Source organism: Leopardus geoffroyi, chromosome A2 (assembly GCF_018350155.1).
Source record: "Leopardus geoffroyi isolate Oge1 chromosome A2, O.geoffroyi_Oge1_pat1.0, whole genome shotgun sequence".
Lineage (NCBI taxonomy): Eukaryota > Metazoa > Chordata > Mammalia > Carnivora > Felidae > Leopardus > Leopardus geoffroyi.
In genome coordinates, this window is record NC_059331.1 from 168972104 (window position 1) to 168992374 (window position 20271).

General features: G+C 45.6%; 1 protein-coding gene across 4 annotated transcripts in view; it reads right to left on the reverse strand.

The window, feature by feature from the left end:
• PTPRN2 (protein tyrosine phosphatase receptor type N2) overlaps positions 1-20271 on the reverse strand; it is an 809741-nt gene that overhangs the window by 641504 nt on the left and 147966 nt on the right. The window contains exon 3 of one of the 4 annotated variants that reach the window (XM_045496336.1): positions 6257-6381. The exons of the other annotated variants lie outside the window; for them this stretch is intronic. Coding sequence (XP_045352292.1) covers positions 6257-6278 — 22 coding nt within the window. The 5' untranslated portion in view covers positions 6279-6381. The remainder of the gene's footprint in view (positions 1-6256; positions 6382-20271) is intronic. 4 annotated transcript variants of the gene reach the window in all.

Genomic DNA, 20271 nt, shown 5'->3' on the forward strand with positions numbered 1-20271 from the left:
TGGCTTTTATCATGTGGAGGTAGTTGACTCTTGAACAACATGGGGGTTAAGGGCACCATCTTCCCACGCAGTTGAAAATCCAAGTAAAACTACTGACTCCCCCAAAACTTTATTAATAGCCAACTGTTGACCAGAAGCCTGATAACATAGTGAATTGACACATATTTTGTATGTTATTATATACATTGTATTCTTATGATAAGCTACAGAAAAGATGTTATTAAGAAAATCATAAGGGGGTTGCCTGGATGGCTCAGTCAGTCATGTGTCAGGCTTTGATTTCAGCTCAGGTTGTGTGGTCGGGGAATCAGGCCCCATGTCAGGCTCTGTACTAACAGAGCGGAGCCTGCTTGGTATTCTCTCTCTCTCTCTCTCTAAATAAACTTAAAAAAAAAGAAAATCAAAAAGAAGAGAAAATACATTTACAGTACTGTGCTGTATTTGTCCAAAATATCTGCATATAAGTGGACTCAGGCAGTTCAAACCTTTGTTTTTCAAGGGTCAGCTGTATTTTGTTGAGTGCCTTCATCAGGAATGTTGTTGAATTTTGTCAAATGCTTTTTCTGCATCAATTGAGATGACCATACCAATTTTTTTCCCTTCATTCTATTAATGTGGTGGAATACATTGACTCAATTTCCTATGTTGAGCCATCCTTGCATTCCAGGAATAAATCCTTGTATATGCTGTAGAATTCAGTTTGCCAGCATTTTGTTGAGGAATTTTGCATCAAGGTTCATAAGAGATACTGGTTTAGAGCTTTCTTTCCTTGTAGTATCTTTGGCTTTGGTATCAGGGTTACAATGGCCTCACAGAATAAGTTCAAAAGTATTCCCTCCTCTTCAATTTTTTTTTTGAAAACTTTGAGAAGGATTGGCATTAGTGTTTCTTTAAGTGCTTGGTAGAATTCACCAGTGAAGCCATCAGGTCCAGGGATTTTCTTTGTTGGCAGACTTTTTTCACTACTGATTCAATCTCCTTACTACTTAAGTCTATTCAGATTTTCAATTTCTTTGATATTTAGTCTTGGTAGGTTTTGTATTTGTAGGAATTTGTCCATTTCATCTAGGTTATCCAATATTTTGGCATATAATTGTTCATAGTATTGTCTTAGCCCTTGTTATAATAAACTCACTTTCATTTCTGACTTTAGTAATTTGAGTTCCTCTCCCTGTTTTTCTTAGTCCACCTAGCTAAAGGTTTGTCAATTTTGTTGATCTTTTTGAAGAAAAAACTTTTGATTTCATCAATTTTCTCTCTTGTTTTTCTATTCTGTTTCATTTACCTCTGTTCTAATCTTTATTACTTTTTTTCTGCTAGCTTTAAGTTCAGTCTGTTCTTCTTTTTCTAGTTCCCTAAGTTATAAGGTTAGGTTGTTGATTTGAGATATTTCTTGTTTTTTAATGTAATAATTTATAGTAAATTTCCCATTTAGCACTACTTTCACTGTATCCCATAAGCTTTGGTAGGCCATGGTTTTGTTTTCATTCATCCCTCTAAGTATTTTCTAATTTTCCTTGTGATTTCTTCTTTGATCCATTGGTTATTTAAAAGTGTTTAAATTCACAAGAACGTGAGTTTTCCAGTTTTTGTTATGTTATTGATTAGCTTCATCCTGTTGTGGTTGGAGAAGATACTTTGTATAATAACTCTCTTTTAAAATCTATTGAGATTAATTTGTGGTCTAACATACAGTCTATCTTGGAAAATGTCCTGTATGCACTTGAGAAGAATGTGTGTGTGGCTGCTGGGTGGAGTGTTTTATATTATGTGTTAGACCTAGTTGGTTAATTGTGTGTTTAAGTCCTCTGTTTCCTTATTTATCTTCTGTCTTGTTGTTCTATTATTTTGAGCAGAGTATTGAAGTCTCTAACAATTATCATTGAACTGTTTCTCCGTTCAATTCTGAGTTTTTACTTCATATAATTTGATGGTCTGTCATTAGGTGCATGTTTATAATTGTATCTTCTTGCTTTATTGAACCTTTTATTGACATATAATGTCCTTCCTTGTCTCTTGAAAACTGTTTTGAGTTAAAGCTGATTTTTTCTGATATTAGCATAGGCACCCTTTCTCTCTTTTGTTTACTATGTGTGAAATATAATTTTCCATCATTTCTCTTTCAGTCATTTGTGTCTCTGGATTCAAGTGACTCTCTTGTAGACATCATACAGTTGAATCATGTGTTTTTTATCCATTCTTCCAGCCTCTGTCTTTTGATTGGAGAGTTTAATATATTTACATTTAAAGTAATTACTGATTGGGGCGCCTAGGTGGCTCAGTTGGTTCAGTGTCTGACTTCGGCTCGGGTCATGATCTCGCAGTCTGTGGGTTCGAGCCCCGTGTCGGGCTCTGTGCTGACAGCTCAGGGCCTGGAGCCTGCTTTGGATTCTGTGTCTCCCTCTCTCTCTGCCCCTCCCCCGCTCATGTTCTGTTCCTCTCTCTCTGTCAAAAATAGATATTAAAAAAATTTTTAAGTAATTACTGATAAGGAGGGACTTCCTTCTGTCATTTTGCTAATTGTTTTTTATGTGGCCTATAAGCTTTTTTTGTCTCTCATTTTACTGCACTCTTGTCTTTTTTTGAGTTTAGTTGATTTTTTTGTAGTGAAATGTTAAATTTTTTTCTTAATTTCCTTTTCTATAGCTATCTTCTTTGTGATACCATGGAGATTACCTTTAACATCCTAAGGTAATAGCATTCTAGTTTGAATTTATAGCAGCTTAACTTCAGTAACATACAAAAACCCTATTCCTTTACAGATCCATCCCACCCCTTTCAATTGCTGATGTCACAAAATTACATCTTTATTCATTATGTGCTCCAAAAAATAAATTAATATTTTTAAATGCATTACTTGCCTAAATTATGTAGAAAACAAGATTTGGAGTTACAAACCAAAGTTATAGTAATGCTAACAAATGCTTTTTATTAGTATTAGCTTTTACATTAATAATTGTTTTTTTGTTTGTTTTTTTTTTTTTTTTTTTTTTTTTTTTGTCCTTTAAATGTATTAGTCTCCAGGGGTGCCTAGATGGCTCAGTCATTTGAGATTCAGACTCCTGATTTCAGCTCAGGTTGTGATCCCAGGGTTGTGGGACTGAGCTCCACATCAGGCTCCATGCTTAGTGTGGAACCTGTTTAAGATTTTCATTCATTCTCTCTCTCTCTCTCTCCCTCTAAAATTTTTTTATTTAAAATTTAAAAATATATGTATTAATCTCTTAAATCATGTAGAAAATAGAAAGCATGGTTACAAACCATTGTTTCAATAATACTAGCTTTTATATTGCCCATTACTTTTTTTTGAGATCTTTATTTCTCCATACAGCTTTGAGTTACTGTCTAGTGTCTACTATCTACTTACATTTCATCTTATAAGATTCCCTTTAGCATGTCTTGAAGGGCAGGTCTACTGGTCATGAACCCCCTCAGTCTTTGTTTATCTGGGAATGTCCTGATTTCTCCCTCACTTTTGAAAGACAGTTTTGTAGGTGGCACCTGAGTGGCTCAGTTGGTTAACTGTCCAACTTCAGCTCAGGGCATGTTCTTGAGGGCTCATGAGTTCAAGACCCACATCAGGCTCTGTGCTGACAGCTTGGAGCCTGGAGCCTGCTTTGGATTTTGTGTCTCCCTCTCTCTCTCTTTTCTTCCCCTGCTCTCTGTCTCTCTCAAAAATAAACATTAAAAAAAATTTTTTTTAAAGAAAGACAGTTTTGTAGGATATAGGATTCTTGGTTGACAGTTGTTTTCATTCAGCACTTTGAATACATGGGCCCACTGTCTTTTGGCCTCTATAAAGTTTATGAGAAACTTGCTCATTTTCTTATTGAAGATCCCTTGTATGTGACAATTTTCTTCTCTCTTGCTGCTTTCAGGATTCACTCTTTATCTTTGGCTTTTGAAAGTTAGATTGTAATATGTCTTGGTGTGGATTTCTTTGAGTTCATCTTACTCGGGAGTTAATTGACCTTCTTGGATATTTGTATTCATGCCTTTCATCAAATTTAGGGATTTTTCAGCCATTATTTTTTCAGATATTCTCTCTGCCCCTTTCTCTCTTCTGCTGGGATTCTCACAATGGGTATGGGAACACATTTTTCTTTCTGTTCCTCAGATTCAGTAATTTTCATTGTCCTGTCTTCAAGCTTATGGATTCTTTCTTCTGCCTGCCCAGATCTTCATTTGAATCCCTACAGTAAAATTTTCATCGCAGCTATTGTACTTTTGAACTCCAGAATTTCTTTTTGGTTTCATTTCATGTTTTCTATCTCTTTATTGAAAGTTCCATTTTGTTCACACATTGTTTTCCTGACATTTTCCATATTTTCCTTTAGTTCTTTAGGCATCTTTAATTAAGACAGTTGCTTTAAAGTCTTTGTCTAATAGATCTGCCATTAGATCTTTTTCAAAGACAGTTCCTGTTATCTTTTTTCCTTTGAATGGGCTATACTCTCGTTTCTTTGCATGTCTTGTGCATTTGTTGTTTTTGTTGAACACTGGATATTTGAATCTAATAATGTGGTAATTCTAGAAATCAGGTTCCCCTTCCCCAGGATTTGCTGGGGTTTTTTATTTATTTATTTTTTTGTTATAGTTTTTGGCTTTCTGATTTCTGCAGGCCATCTGTGTGCCAATGATCATCCTGAGGTATAATATATTTCCCCATACATACAGTTGTTTTTTAATGTTCTGGTCTTTAATGTCCAGCTCCCAAAAGGTGAAGTGACAAGTGAAGGGAGTAAAAGTGGGGCACTGGCCCTTTAAATCCCCTGTAAGTCACTTGAGACAGACAGGGAGGGGCTTGCAACAACAGGGGGAGGTTCAACAACAATGGCCACCTACCTCTTTGTATAAGTGTGATCAGATGCAGGAATCAGCCATTAGAACACATATCCCCAATATTTGAAGGGCAGGACCCTTTCTACCCACCCTGGCTTGCACAAGCTGTGTGCAAATGCTTCCAGAATATGTGTACAGCTGCCTGTCAGGGGCTGAGGGTGGAGGACAGGTAGGCTGCTCCTGTGCCAAATTGAAATTTAGCTGAAATCTACCAGGCATGCCTGGGTGGCTCAGTCAATTGAACATCTGACTCTTGATTTCAACTCAGGTCATGATCCCAGGGTCATGGGATTGAGCCCCGTGTCCAGCTCCAGGCTGTGCATGGAGCCTGCTTAAGATTCTCTCTCTTCCTCTCCTTCTGCCCCTTTCTCCCACTCATGCTCTCTCACTCCAGAATAAAAAAATAATAAAACATTTAAAAAATAAAACAATAAAATAAAATTTAAAATAGCTGCAACCAAAATTAACTCCAATTTACTATCTAAGACTTCTGGAAGTTCAAGCCTTCAGCAGCCTCCACAGTTCCAAAATAGTTAGTCAGACACAGTCTTTCTGCTGCAGCTGCTGTCCAGGTGGGAGACAGTTTCCTGGTGTTTCCCGCTCTATCATCTTCCCAGAATCCTCCTGTCTGTCTTTTTATAAAACTAAATCCCCTCAACTGAACTAAGACTTCTCCAAGGATTCTCAGACTTGAGTTACTACTGGATGGCCCTAGACAATTTTTGCATGTAGAGATTATCTGATTTAGTCTTTTGTGGATAGATATTAGTGATCCCCAGTCAGTCTTGTAATAACTGTAATCTCCCTTTACTTAGACTGAACTATCACTTCCTCCTCATGCCTGTGCGGGCCACATGCCCAAACTTCCTAGGTACTGATGTCTTTGCGATGACACTTTGCAAGCAGGGCTATGTACATTAGCTGGAATTTTCATGTCTTGTAATTGCCGATATAATTACAGTACAGGGTCCCTCCTGAGATAACAAGTAATTGTCCTTCACATGAGAACGAAAATAGATCTTCAGGTGCCTGCCTACCATTAGTGCCATTTCCTACAACACAACTTACTACCTCATGGCCGCATTCAGGTTGGCTGACAAATTGTGCAAAGCAAAAGATAAAACTCCTTTCTGAGGCCTCTCTGCAACACAGAGCCCTCCTGCACAGTGGACTGATGGCCTGGCCTCTGGCCTGACAGGTCAGCCAGTGTGTGGTTGGTTGTGTCTCAGGCTGTGCGTGGGGTGCAGCATGCCGGAGTTCCCATTCTTCCTCCTCTAAGTTTCAAGTCATTGAACAAGAGTATGATTCTGAGCATGAGGAGTTTATCCACCTCCAAATTCCTTTCCCATCTGACTACCTCTACAGTTACTGCAAAGAGGCAGAAAACCAGATGTTCCTCTTGCAACCCAATTACCTTGTTGTGGTCTCCATCCCATCAGGCTTCCCAGGAGGTTATCATGACGGATGCCTTTTTCATTTCAATCCACCTCAACCCTCCAAGTGTATTCAGCATGTGCAGCACTAGCGCCAAGGTGCCATCTGAAGCAGAAAGATAATTACAGGTGGAAAGAGGGAACTTACCCCTTCCACCCCACATCTCTGCCAATCAAGCAGACGTGCACACATGTGGTCTCTGTTATCCACAGCACTACATGCATCATGCATGGGCCACTGGAGGGATGGAACACATGACATGTCCGAATTCCATTTGTAAAAGTGTGTGCAAGGGGAAATGCTCCTTTCCATCAAATTACAGTGTGCCACTAGTGCCTTCTCTTGACGGCTGCACATTCTAGGTTAATTTCAGGGTTTGCAGTAATTGAAGAGAAGAGAGAATGGAGAGTCCAGCACAAACAAGAAACAGGCAAACTTGAAGGTTTTCTCAAGACCAAGCATTTAAGTGGATTGTCCATGGTTCTCCCCTCCGGGTCCCCGGAATGGGGGCTTCAGTCCTTCTCCAGCCAGACGTGAGGGGTGTACTAGGACACAGGTGGCTGCTGCATCTTCCTGGTGCCATGTCACAGCTTGTGACTTGAAAGAAAAGTCAGACTTCCCCACTCCTATCTTTTCAAGCCCTGCACAGCCTCAAATTCAGTGTCAAAGGATGCCAGAGGAGACCTCAGGGCTGGTCCAGCAGCCTCATCTGCAACTTCTCTTTCCCCCCAAAATACACGACTCTGTGTGCATCTACTTAAAAATACTCTCAGAGCCTAGCTCCCATCACACCAGGAAGGGTGTGGCAACCCTGTCAGGACATTATTTCTGCTCTGCAGAGAACTGCACTGGTTTTGCCTATGACTGTCACTTAAGTGACTGTACAGACTTTCAAAAAAATAAAAAATAAAAGAGACTCTTTGGGGCAAAGACTAAATGAGCATTTTTTCCCCACTCAAATGGGAAGTCGAGTTTTTCGGGGTGTGGGCAGGAAGGCAAAGAGCTAGTGAGTGAGAAAAGGTGCAAGTCTGGGGTCAGAGATCCAAAGCAGCTGGGGTAACGGGAACCCTCTTGCACTGTTGGTGGGATGCAAACTGGTGCAGCCGCTCTGGAAAACAGTGTGGAGGTTCCTCAAAAAATTAAAAATAGATCTACCCTATGACCCAGCAATAGCACTGCTAGGAATTTACCCAAGGGATACAGGCGTGCCGATGCATAGAGGCACTTGTACCCCAATGTTTATAGCAGCACTTTCAACAATAGCCAAATTACGGAAAGAGCCTAAATGTCCATCAACTGATGAATGGACAAAGAAATTATGGTTTATATACACAATGGAATACTACCTGGCAATGAGAAAGAATGAAATATGGCCTTCTGTAGCAACGTGGATAGAACTAGAGAGTGTTATGCTAAGTGAAATAAGTCATACAGAGAAAGACAGATACCATATGTTTTCACTCTTATGTGGATCCTGAGAAACTTAACAGAAGACCATGGGGGAGGGGAAGGGGAAAAAAAAAAGTTAGAGAGGGAGGGAGCCAAACCACAAGAGACTCAAAAACTGAGAATAAACTGAGGGTTGATGGGGAGTGGGAGGGAGGGGAAGGTGGGTGATGGGCATTGAGGAGGGCACCTGTTGGGACAAGCACTGGGTGTTGTATGGAAACCAATCTGACAATAAATTTCGTATTAAAAAAAAAAAAAGCAGCTGGGGGAGAAGCAAGAAGGTGACCGACATACCAAAATGGACCAGGAACTAAGTCTCAGCTCAAGGGACAGCCTGTGGTAATGTGCCGGGCCCGTTACAAAGTCCCCTGTACTGGGGCTTAGGACAATAGAAATTTGTTTCTCCCAGTGGTGGAGGCTCACAGTCCCAAACCACAGTGTCCGCTGAGCTACTTTCTGGTGACAACTCTCTCTCCATGGTATGTTGCCAGCTGTCTCTACCTGTGTCCTTACATGGTCATCCTTCTGTGTCTGTCTTTGTGTCCAAATTTCCCCTTTCCAGAAGGACATCAGTCATATTTGGATTAGTGTCCACCCTAATGACCTCATCTTAACTGACTACATTTGCAACAACTCTATTTCCAAATAAGGTCACGTTCTGGGGTACTAGGGGTTAAAATTTCAATATATCAAGTTTGGGGGTAGACACAATGTAACTCATAACTAGCACCATCCAGAAAAGCTGAATAGCAGTCAAAGCTGTTTATTAGACACATTTGTTCCTTAATGCCACTCCTGATTTTATGCATCTCCATCAAACACACGGGGCCCTCAAGATTTCCTGCTACTCTGTCCCCCATGTCTCCCATGTCCCAGAATGTTCTACATGAGCCCTTCCCAAGGCAGGCAGGATGAGCATTCTGCCCCTTTCCAGTAAGGCTATTCCAAGATTTTTGTAAAACCTCTCCCATTAAGGCATTGTGATGCCTTCATGTGCACATGGGAGGCAAAGCAGGGCAAAATATACATCCAGACACATGACAGGGAAAGACCTAACCTGGCAAAGGTTCAAACATCAGAACCTTGGTTGACAGGGCCTCTCAGGAAAAACCATATGAAGCAAGCTTAATGCTAAAGAAGCAAATTACACAAAAGCCCTTGTTAGGGAATTCCCTTTTTTGTACAAATTTTTTAAAATAATAATTCCAGGGCATGACCTATAACAGTACTTCTCTTTCCTGGTTGTACATGAGAACACGTAGCAACATGCAGACTGATCCCATTCTCCTGGCCATAGTGAGCACCCATTAGATTGAAGCTCCTGAGAGTGAGAATTTACTCACCCTGGAGACATTCACTTAAATGGATGAACTGGGGTGACATCAGTGGGCGATACCAATGGGGCAGAAATCAGACCCGTAAGTGCCATAGAACTGAGACGTCTTTTGGATTCCTCAGAGTTCTGAAATTCCGGTTCTAGGAAAATATACTTCGGAAAAAATCAACAAAATTGAAAGGGAGCAAATGGATATTTGCTTTACCTTAGGTTAACATAAAAAGCAACCAATCTATGTAGTAAGTAAAATTTTAAATGCAGGTTGAAAGTCACAAAGTTCACTGTGACTTCATCTGTGAATACTCACACATCCACCAAGAAAGGAAATACTGACAAAGCACACATGAAAACAAGAACAAAATACTGGCATGGGGAGCCCACAGCGACCTGTATCTTATTGATTATGTGAATTCTCTAAATGTTCCATAATGAAAGGTACCACTGTGACAAGAAGAAAAATTAATTTTATAAAAATCACTTCATCAGAGTGTATGATCCCCCCAAAGATGTTAAATGTCTATTTTACTGATACAAATATAATGTCCTAATGCTAGGGAAGGGAGAGGAGTACATCTAGAACAACACGATGAAACACAAAACCAGAGTTTCTACAAGGCAGCTGAAGATTAATCACCAAAGGAGCATTCAAGATGAGGAATGCTGTGAGCTCAGAGGCACAAACAGAAGTTGCCACTAGGAGGTACGTTAGCCCATTAGTGTGATGACAGCCCAACAGCTGGCTGGAAGACAGAACACCATCCACAACCCTGATTCACACGCACAGCTCTCAGGGAAGAGGGCTCCCCTCCTGAGTCTGCAGGGACGTGGCCCACCTCTGCCAGAGGTCTGTGGAACAGGAGATGGGCTTGAGGCTTCTGATGGAGACATCTCCAGCCCCCCCAAGGACAAGCCCCCCCCCCCGGGACAAGCCCTCCCCCAGGGACAAGACCCCCCACCCCAGGGATAAGCCCCCCACCCTGGGACAAGCCCTCCCCAGGGACAAGACCCCCCACCCCAGGGGACAAGCACCCTCCCCAAGAACAAGTCCCCACCCAGGGGACAAGACCCACTCTAGGGGACAAGCCCCCTCCCCAGGGGACAAATCCTCACCCAGAGACAAGCTCCCCCCACCCAGGGACAAGCCCCCCCACCCCAGGGGACAAGACCCACTCTAGGGGACAACCCCCTCCCCAGGGGACAAGACCCATTCTAGGGGACAACCCCCTCCCTAGGGGAGAAGCCCTCCCCCAGGGACAAGCCCCTCCCCAGGGACAAGTCCCACCCCAGGGGACAAGCCCCTCCCCAAGGGACAAGTCCCAACCCCCCTGGGATAAGTCCCACCCCCCCCAGAGAAAAGTCCCACCCCCCCCAGGGAAAAGTCCTGCCCCAGGGGACAAGCCCCCTCCCCCGGAACAAGTCCCACCCCAGGAACAAGCCCCCTCCCAGGGACAAGCTCCCCCCAGGGACAAGTCCCCTCCCCAGGGGACAAGACCCTCCCCAGGGACAAGTCCCACCCCAGGGGACAAGCCCCTCCCCAGGGACAAGTCCCACCCCAGGGGACAAGTCCCTCCCCCAGGGACAAGCCCCTCCCCCCCAGGGACAAGCCCCACCCCCCCAGGGAAAAGTCCTGCCCCAGGGGACAAGCCCCCTCCCCCGGAACAAGTCCCACCCCAGGAACAAGCCCCCTCCCAGGGACAAGTCCCCTCCCCAGGGGACAGGCCCCCGCCTCCAGGGATAAGCTCCCACCCAGGGGACAAGTCCCACCCCTGGGACAAGACCCACCCTAGGGGACAAGCCTCCTTCTCAGGGGACAAGCCCCTTCCCTAGGGACAAGTCCCACCCCAGGGGACAAGCCCCCTCCCCAGGAACAAGTCCTACCCCAGGGGACAAGCCCCCCCCCACCCCCCCCGCCAGGGGACCCCTGCTCAAGGCACTGGTTTGGCTGCAATCCGTAAGTCAACTTTGTGCTGAGCGACATCTGACAGCCCATCGTGGTCCTGACACTTCTAGACAGGCCTGTCTTGGGAAAGCAGGCAGCACCTCCACCCCGCCACCCGGAAGCTGTGTTTTGCCTTGCCCTTCTCTGCCCCAAAGAGGGCACTGCGGACCCTCTCAGCTGGGGGCACACACACACAGCTGTGGGTCCCACACAAACCATCCAGCGATGCAGATGCCGGCAGGCAAGGCTAGACGTGGCCACAGAGTTTGCACGGCCTGAGGGAAAACTGCAGAATCTTTCCTTTGGGCTGTAAACCAAGGCTCCATCCAGGACTGAGGTCTTCTTACTGAAAACACCTGAAATGCTTGCCTCTCCGGAACAGACGTCTGGAGGAAACGCTCTCTTACCACAGGCCTGAGACACAAAGGGAGCTGCGGGCCTACCTCCGACTCGGCAGGCAGCAGAAACAAGGTTCAAGAGTTTCTCTAATACGTGGGGTCTTATCTACACAATTCTCCCTGCTGCAAAATATGACTCATCTAGTGCCACGGTATCCGCTACTTCCTGAATGTATTCAGAATGTAGTTTTCCGGCCTTACCCAAATTCGGGTTCTTTTCAGTCTTAGAAAAGTGAAACTCTTCTGACTGTGGACAGTCTGCTCAGGAAACCCAGACCCTTCGGAAGTGCGAAGTAGAAACTCGGTGTGCCACGGCCGTAGATGCTGACCTCACGCCACAGAACTGGGATCCGAGCGTGCGCTGATCACATGAAGGGAAGAAGCTGCACACCCGGCGCCTGAGGGGCGGCCACCTCTCCAGGGACCCCCACTGGCAGCTCCTTCCCAGGACCCTCTCCACACCACATGCCGTGTGACTGGTGCTCAGTGACTCTGAGCCTGGGCCCCGCTCCCCGGGCCGCCCACCCGCACAGCTCTCGAAGGTCACTTCTGCACCCACAGTCCTGCTCGCCCAACCACCGGCTTCTTCAGTTTCCATGCATACCTTCTGTACTCAAACCATAGTCATGAGTTTCGTGTCGTCGTTTCAGGTCTGTTTTTGTCACCCGGCACCGAACAGCTTGGGAAACAAAGCTTCAGAAGCACACCCACAAGTGACTTTGGGCAAATCTGACTCTCCTCAGGCGTGTGATGGGGAAATGTTACAAATACAGAACAGACAAAGCGTACAGCCCACGGGTCCGTGCCGCCTGAAAAGAAAGCGAGGACACACCCCGGGTCGTGGAAAGAGAACTGTCCCCACCCGCCTCCCGCAGCTGGGACCTCAGACAAGCTCAACACTCTGAGCCCAGAGTAAGACCGAAGACCCCCAGGAGCCTAGACACAGTGCCACCACGACCCTGACCTGGAAGCCTGTGCTCATGGCTCAAAACAACCTTGATCCTGAAATGTCATACTGCTAAGTGGAATGGAGAATGAATTCGCAACGCATTTATGTGAAAACCTGAAGAAGAATGAAAGCAAGAAGATGTCTCCCACAACATTTAACAGTTATCGTCTTTGAGAGGCATATGTGCATGCGCCCTAAAGCTCCTCCTGGTTTTAGAAGTCAGAATGCAGGAAAAAAAAAAAAAAAAAAAGGAAGCCAGAATATGAAAGAAACCTGCATAGACAGAATGACAAAGGCACCAACCTGGTGTGTGAGATTTTTATTCCTTAAGTTACACTGACATCTGGTGGTCTTTTCTATCAGAAAGGAAATACTCTTGGTTCTGTAATCTTAAACACATGTATAATCAAAACACATCTTTGCAGTATCTTTGGGATTGAAAGCAAACACCACCAGAGGCAGCATAAGATATTAATAAAATAATGAAAAAGCTAATAAGAATATATTTATGCCTAGTCTTAATTTTAATACACCAAAAAAATAAATAAATAAAGCATGGTTTTCCTCTTCCTAGGCCACACCTTGTTAATAAGGTAGTTTAGATTGGAGTGGCTCCCTCTATAGTGGAATTTTTCAAATAGAATTTAAAAGGAAAAGGAGGAAGAAGAGATCAGTGCCTGAGGGCATCAGCCCACAGGTTTCTCTCCCCCTGTGAAACTGTTATTATCAGCATCTTCCAGGAAGCTCTTCTCTTGGGTAGTGAAACTAGGAGAAAGTAGATATTCATTACTTGTTTCTGCAAAATGACAGCTATTCCTAAGTGTGCCAAAATTAAATTAATAAAATGGGTAATTCAGTGGGCTCAGAAAAATCCACATGATAAGAAAAGGTAACTGCATAATATAAATGTTTCCCCTGTGTTTGCAGAACTACATTGAACATAGGACCACCTCTTTGCAACTTGACTATGGTGACAACTGTAAAAGATGGGGGAAGAAGGGGACTCACACAAAACTTCGCTTTGGATCTTCTGTCCCCCTCTCTCTGCCCCTCCCCTGCTTGCACTCTCTCAAAAATAAATAAACATTTTAAACATAAATACTGCTAACATAAACACTGGACTTCCCAGTGATATTTTTATTAATTTGCTTGTATATTCCAATAGCTACCAAAGACAGTTTGAAAGTCTGTTATAGCAATGTCATTTTAGAAGATACAGAGTTATTTGCCACCCATTCTAGCAATCACTTTACCCTCTTTAATTAAAAGAGAAAAAAGTATCAAAAGGCAATCATCCTACCTCTCCCACCACGCATGTTCCTAATTATCACAGCACCCGGAAATTACACATTTTTATTCCCATTTTACAGATGAACAAGGGGCACCTCCAGATGGATGAACATCCCAGGTTTACCCTCCGGCCCAGGGAACATCTCTGTGCTCCCAACCTGCCGGCAGATGTAGCATCTGGCCCAGAAACTCTGCCTCCCGCCCGCCCTACCCGCCCCCAGGCCTCATCTCTGCACCCGGCTCTGCATTAACGTTCACTTGACTGTGCTCAGGGCCAACACCCGTTCACCATACAGTGTGCACAGCCTGCTTCCTTCAAGAAGCACCAGCCCACCAGCTGGCCACTGTGCTGGCCAAGGCCAACCTCTCCATCCATGGTCAGGACTGGGCTGGCCTGGCCTGGTCCCTCAGCAGCTCTGTCCAGTCGGACAGTGATGCCCGGGTCACCGCAAAGGCCAACAGGCCACCTGACACCCGACAGGCACTTGAGAACTTGAGAAGGAGCAAAACTGGAAATGACAAAACCAAAGACTCCGATCTTGCCTCCACTGCCTCCTAAAGTGACCGGTAATCATTTCTTTCATGCTGGACTGTTGCAGGGTTTTTTACCTCAGTACCCGGGGTTCATTGTCTCGCCTCGAAGAATGAAGAGATGGACACAGAATACAATGAGCAGCAGGCAAAAGTTTATTAGAGTGTAAGGAAGTAAGAATAATAGGAAGGCTCTCTTTGCAGAGAAGGGCGTTCAAAGGCGAATACCTGTGACTATAGGCAAGGGTCCTTGTTCTACAAGGTTTGGGTCGCCCCTCCTTCCCTTCCCCCTCGATCCTTCTCAGGTCCTTATTGGCTTGATAACTCTAGGTGCTGGGTTGTCCATTCCCGACTGGCTCCATTCCATTGTATGAGGGGTGGTCTGTGGCCATAGTGTTCCTTGAGGGTCATATGTGTTATGGTCTACTACTTATTTTTAGTTAGGTCTTTTGTCAAATTCCTGAGGGGAACCTGAGGGAGAGTAGGTGGGGTCTGTTATGTTCTTAAGAGGAACATTACCCTCGAGGGAATCTGCTGTGGTCAGCATTGTTCCAAAGTATGTGTCTCTCCCCACCCAGGGACCTCAGGTCCTAATCTTTCCCTCTCTGCCTACTGGATCCTAGCTTTTCCTGTCATAGCATGCTGACTCCTCTTGGCCCATGCAACTTCCAAGTCAACAGAAATGGCAGGAAACAAAGGAAAGCCTGCGCACAAGCAACTAGCTTCTCTCTCCAAGCCCCTGCCACCCCCAGACTCATTCTACGAGCAATTATCCCTTTAACTTAACAGAGCCTGTGGTGGCCCTGATAACACATCTATGGCCAGCTTAAGAGGTGAGGGCTCACCCAGGCATCTTGCATGGGAAAAGGGGGATTCTTGCAAAGGGGAGATCTTTAGGACTGGCCAGATGACATTTGCAGCTGGAAGCCATCCACTCTGCCTGTGATTGTGGCTTCCTGGACCTGGTGATGCAAAGTGAGGTGTATGTAGAAACATGCACAGATCACACAGCCCACCTCCTCCTGACCCAGGACCGACTACTGACCCACGCTGGGGGCTGATGCACCGGCGACTCCCACTTCAGCTCTGCCTCCAGCCAGACCTAAGACCTGTGGACTGCTATGGCTTCTGAAGAAATGCCCAGGGTCACATCGGCAAGGCAGAAAAACCAGCCAACCTCTACACAAGTGACACATGCCTGAGAAGAGGTTGTACTCATGGCACCCCACAGACGGGTGGCTGACCAGAGCCCTCAGATCATTCCTGCAGACAGAGAAGGTTCATGCAACTGCCCATCAGTTACATGTGTTTAACACGATCCCCATGTCCCTCAGCCATGAGCAATACTGGCTGGGAGTCATCAGTAATAAAACCTGTCAAAGGGCCTAGAAGGAGGCACATGGGGTGTGTGAGAAAACCATCAGGGTGTGCTTTCCACACGCAAGGCTCTTTTTCTAAGCTGGATTCTGCCACAACTCAGCTGCTGGACCATGGGCAGCCACACTCTCTTTCTGAGAAGTGGAAGGCCAAAGGCTGGACTGGATGGGGATGGGCAGCGCTTCCCCTCAGCATCTGTACTCAAGCCACTGCCACCATGTTGGGCTGGACAGCAAGCCCTCATCCTTAGGACCAAGGCCTCATCCAGATGCGAGGCGTGGACAGCCACAGACCATCATTCCCAAAAAAGGAAATGGCGGCTCACTGCTGAAAAAAAATAGACTCACACAAATGCTCCTGCTGCTGCTGCCCCTGCTGCCACTTTCCAAACTTCAGAAAATGCCCAGAGAGAATAGACATTCAAGCTGTTGAGACCCAGCTATGTACCGGAATTTAGGAACCAACCCAACTGAATCCTCTGGATGAGAAAGGGAAGGTCAAGGACCTTCCAAGAGGTCTCGAGAGCAGGTAACATGTGGCTGGCTTTCTTCCTCACCTGCCCAAGGGCAGGGTTTTGGCCAGATGATAGCTCAGGGTTCCTCCAAACCCAATGCTCGGGAAGAAGAGGGGCCCGCGCACATGTGAAGACATTCAGATCATTTCCTGCAGGATCTGAGAAGTATTTTAAGAACTGAAGAAAAGAGCTGAGAAAAAAAATGTGTTGACATTGCCTGTCAAAAATCCAGTTTTAAGAAGAAAGAAAGCTGTTGCCTTTTTGAGGAGACACCATGCACTTGTTCTCCAAAGTTTCCTGCAAACCACAGAAGACGAGGAGCATGCCTATGTGGTTTCCACGCACTAAGATGCTCACCTGAGTAGTTTTCTGACTCAGCCCAGCGTCCAGATTTCCCCTTTGACTTCTTCCAGTGGCCGCGTGCATAACTTGAGTGCGTTTGCTGGTGACTCTGCCAAGGTCTTTGGACACCTTCCCTCTCTGGCACCATTTAACAAAAATGCAGCCCACACCAAGTCACCTATGCCCACACCTCCAGGTGAACACTCCCACCCAAGAGCACCATCCTCTTTCTATAGCTCTCTCCCCAATATCAAAGCATCAACCTAATACAATAACAAGAACATGCATGTTGTCCCCTGGGGAGGGAGGTGCAGAAGGAGAAAACAGAACATATTCCATCACTGTCCTGCCAGGTAATTCTAGACTAACAAGTTTCTCTACGTCTGCAGAGTGAAAGTGATGGTGTAGAGGCTCTCTGACTTTCAGTTCCAGCTAAGATTTCTTCTGACTTAATCTCTGGGAAGCACATCAGAGGCTCCCAGTGTGTCCCAAACAAGATAAAGGCTTTGAGCAAGACCAACCTCTCCAAACATCCATTTCCTCAACCCTAGTGTGAGAACAAAAATGTCAGTGGCTCTTTACTCCTTTGGGAATAGGGTCCTGTAACGGGTTGAATAGTGTCCCCACAAAATTTATGTCTAATCAGGACCTCAGAATGTGACCTTACTTAGAAATACAGTCTTTGCAGATGTTATTAGGTAAGCATCCTGAGATGAAATCATCCTGGATTTGGGGTGGGCCCAAAATGCAATGACTAGTGTCCTTCTAAGAAGAGACACACAGAACACAGGGATGAAGGCATGTGATACTCCTGGGTCATTGCATCCCCATGTGATGGTGTGGGATGAATGTCCCAATGTACCCATGAGACACGGAATATGCGTGAGAAGCCACGTTCATGGTGCTACACCTCAAAGATTTGACAGCCTGGGCTGTCCTAATACAAACAGGACCATCTTCTCTTTGGGAAGTCTCCTCCCCACTGCTGTGAGCTCTCCCAAGACCCCATTTTTCTCCTTTATTTCCCCAGAATACAGCATAATCTTTTTATAGAGCAGACACTCAGTAATCTGTGGAGTTGGCAGTAAGCCAGTGAACAAACTCAACATGTACAACATGATCAAAACTCAATTTTATTTTTGTCCCACATTTCTTTGAGCTTTTTCAGTTGGGGGGGCAGTGTTTCTTCCAGCATCTGTGTGAGGATGTATGAAGGCCCATGAAATCAGAAATCACATTCCTCTTAGCTGTGGGTCTCTCGTGGCTCCTTCTTCCACCTGAGCTCTTCCTAGCAACGTTTCCATGCCCTTCCAGGCACCTGTTGTCATCACTCTTCCAAACGGCACACATGGAATAAGAAGTCACTCTAGCCCTTGGGGGGGGTGGGTGATGGGTATTGAGGAGGGCACCTGTTGGGATGAGCACTGGGTATTGTGTGGAAACCAATTTGACAATAAATTTCATATTTTAAAAAAAATAAAAAATAAGGGGCGCCTGGGTGGCGCAGTCGGTTAAGCGCCCGACTTCAGCCAGGTCACGATCTCGCGGTCCGTGAGTTCGAGCCCCGCATCAGGCTCTGGGCTGATGGCTCGGAGCCTGGAGCCTGTTTCCGATTCTGTGTCTCCCTCTCTCTCTGCCCCTCCCCCGTTCATGCTCTGTCTCTCTCTGTCCCAAAAATAAATAAACGTTGAAAAAAAAAATTTTTTTTTTAAAATAAATAAATAAAAAATAAAAAGAAGTCACTCCAGCCCTAACCAACTTTGATGTCAGTTCCACCCTCGAGCAATCTGCCAGGCATGCCCTGCCCTCTTGGGATCGGAGGCCAGACCTCATGCCACAATTAGGTGCCAGTCCTCGACATCTGGATGAAACCATATCAAACTGGCTGAGTCATCAAAGACCCTCACCAGGCTTGGGTTCGAAGGTCATACTTCCTCAGTCTTTTCCAAAGTTGGGATGGAGAAAGCTCAGAAACAGTAGTTTCTGAGGAACTCACTCCCCAGACCCCTTGCCCACGCTCTCAGCCTCATGCATATGTGAGATCAGGCTGAGGTGCCCTGAACCACGAGACCAATGGAAGGGCAGTTTCCTGATAGATCTGTGCCCACAAGATCTCTCTACCTCTGAAGCTCACCTGAGCTGAGTAAGGACCAATAGCAATGATGGTTTGCAGCCACAGGGTCTGCAAGTGCAACTGTGAATGGGACAGCACCATACCTCTCAGGTCAGGATGCTATGCAATGTCCTGCCTTAGGAGCTGCTAGGAACCTCACACTTGTAATCATCTCTAAATAGCATCTAAAAACAACTATTTTCAGGCCAAGAGATCAGCACTTGTTAGTGTACTGTCTGTTAATAAAATTTCCTATCCAGCACCAGGAAGCTCATTATTTTTAAAAAAAATAATAGAATCTCTTTCTTCTATGAGGATAGCAGATGTTGGGTGTTCTCCTCTAAAGGATCACAGAATCAGGAGCACCTGGGTGGCTCATTGGGTTAAGTATCCAACTGTTGATTTCAGCTTGGGTCATGATCTCATGGTTCATAGGATCAAGCCCCACATAGGGTTCTGTGCTGACAGCATGGAGCCTGTTTGAGATTCTCTCTCTCCCTCTCTCTCTCTCTACCCCTCCCTCCCTCTCTTTCTCTCTCTCAAAATAAATAAACATTTAAAGTAAATAAATAAAGGATCACAGAATCAAATCACAGATGAGGTGTGGCCATCAGCTGTGCATCTTAGGGATGGATTGGCAGCCTGCCCACTGTAGGTGGAGCCCCTTCCCACTGCTGACAGCACATGGGCGAAGGAAAGCCCCCAAATGTCCCCATGTGCTTGGCAGGTTCAACCCAATGCACTCACTCTTCCCACCAGGGCAGCAAGGTCGCCTGGAGACCCACTACCATCACCCCCAATTTTATTCCAGGGAAAGGTCCAGCTGTGCCAGAGGAAAGCCCCTTCTGATTCCTAAGAGGTGATGCCCCCTGGTAACAGTGGCGGCTGTCAGAAAAGATCAACACTGATTTACCCTCTGTATCTATTCAAAGCACTCTGTACTTCACATTGGGAAGCTCTGCTAACAGTCAATCCACTACAGTCTATGAAGGTGGAAAAATCACCACCGAGGCTTATGTTGCCCACCTCAGGAGCCCAAGACAAGAAGCTCCTCCAGAGGTCAGGAGCCCTCTGGGGTCAGGGCTCCCTTGGAAGCTGGGCTATCTTCTGGAGGTCAGTACCCACCCCCGACATACTGAGGTCAGGGCCACCCCAAAGTTCCAGTCTCACCCACAGAGGTCAGGCTCTCCCCTGGAATGCCAGCTGCACCCCCAGGTCAGGGCTCCCCCAGCCCCCACCAACAGAGGGCAGGTTCCCCCACTGCTCTGGAGGCTAGGGTGAAGCTACTGGGAGGCAACACAGCCAGGTAAGCAGGGGCTCTAGGGCACTCCTCGATGGAGACCCTAGGTAAGGTAGCAACCTGCCTCTTCAGGCTCTGTGAACCAGGAGGACCATACCCCCATCTCACGAGGGTGCTGTGCAGGTGACACGGGTTCACGCGTGTTCAGACCTGGAGGAACCCCATTAGCAACCCCATCCAGACCTTCCACTCAAGGGCTATTCCTTCTCCACTGTCCACACAGCATATCTATTTTCTTATCCCAATCTAATAGATTGAGAGCTGGGTAAAGACCTATTGGATAATCTACAGCAAGAAAGACAAATTTTGAACTAAAGTTTAGTTCAGGATCAAAATAGTGCATTGTATCTTGTTTGTAATAAGTTGTAGAGAGTATGAGACCAAAGAAGAGAATTTAATTCCTAGCATATGTATAAATTTCCTACACCGTTCACTTAGCATTTTAACAAAATACACA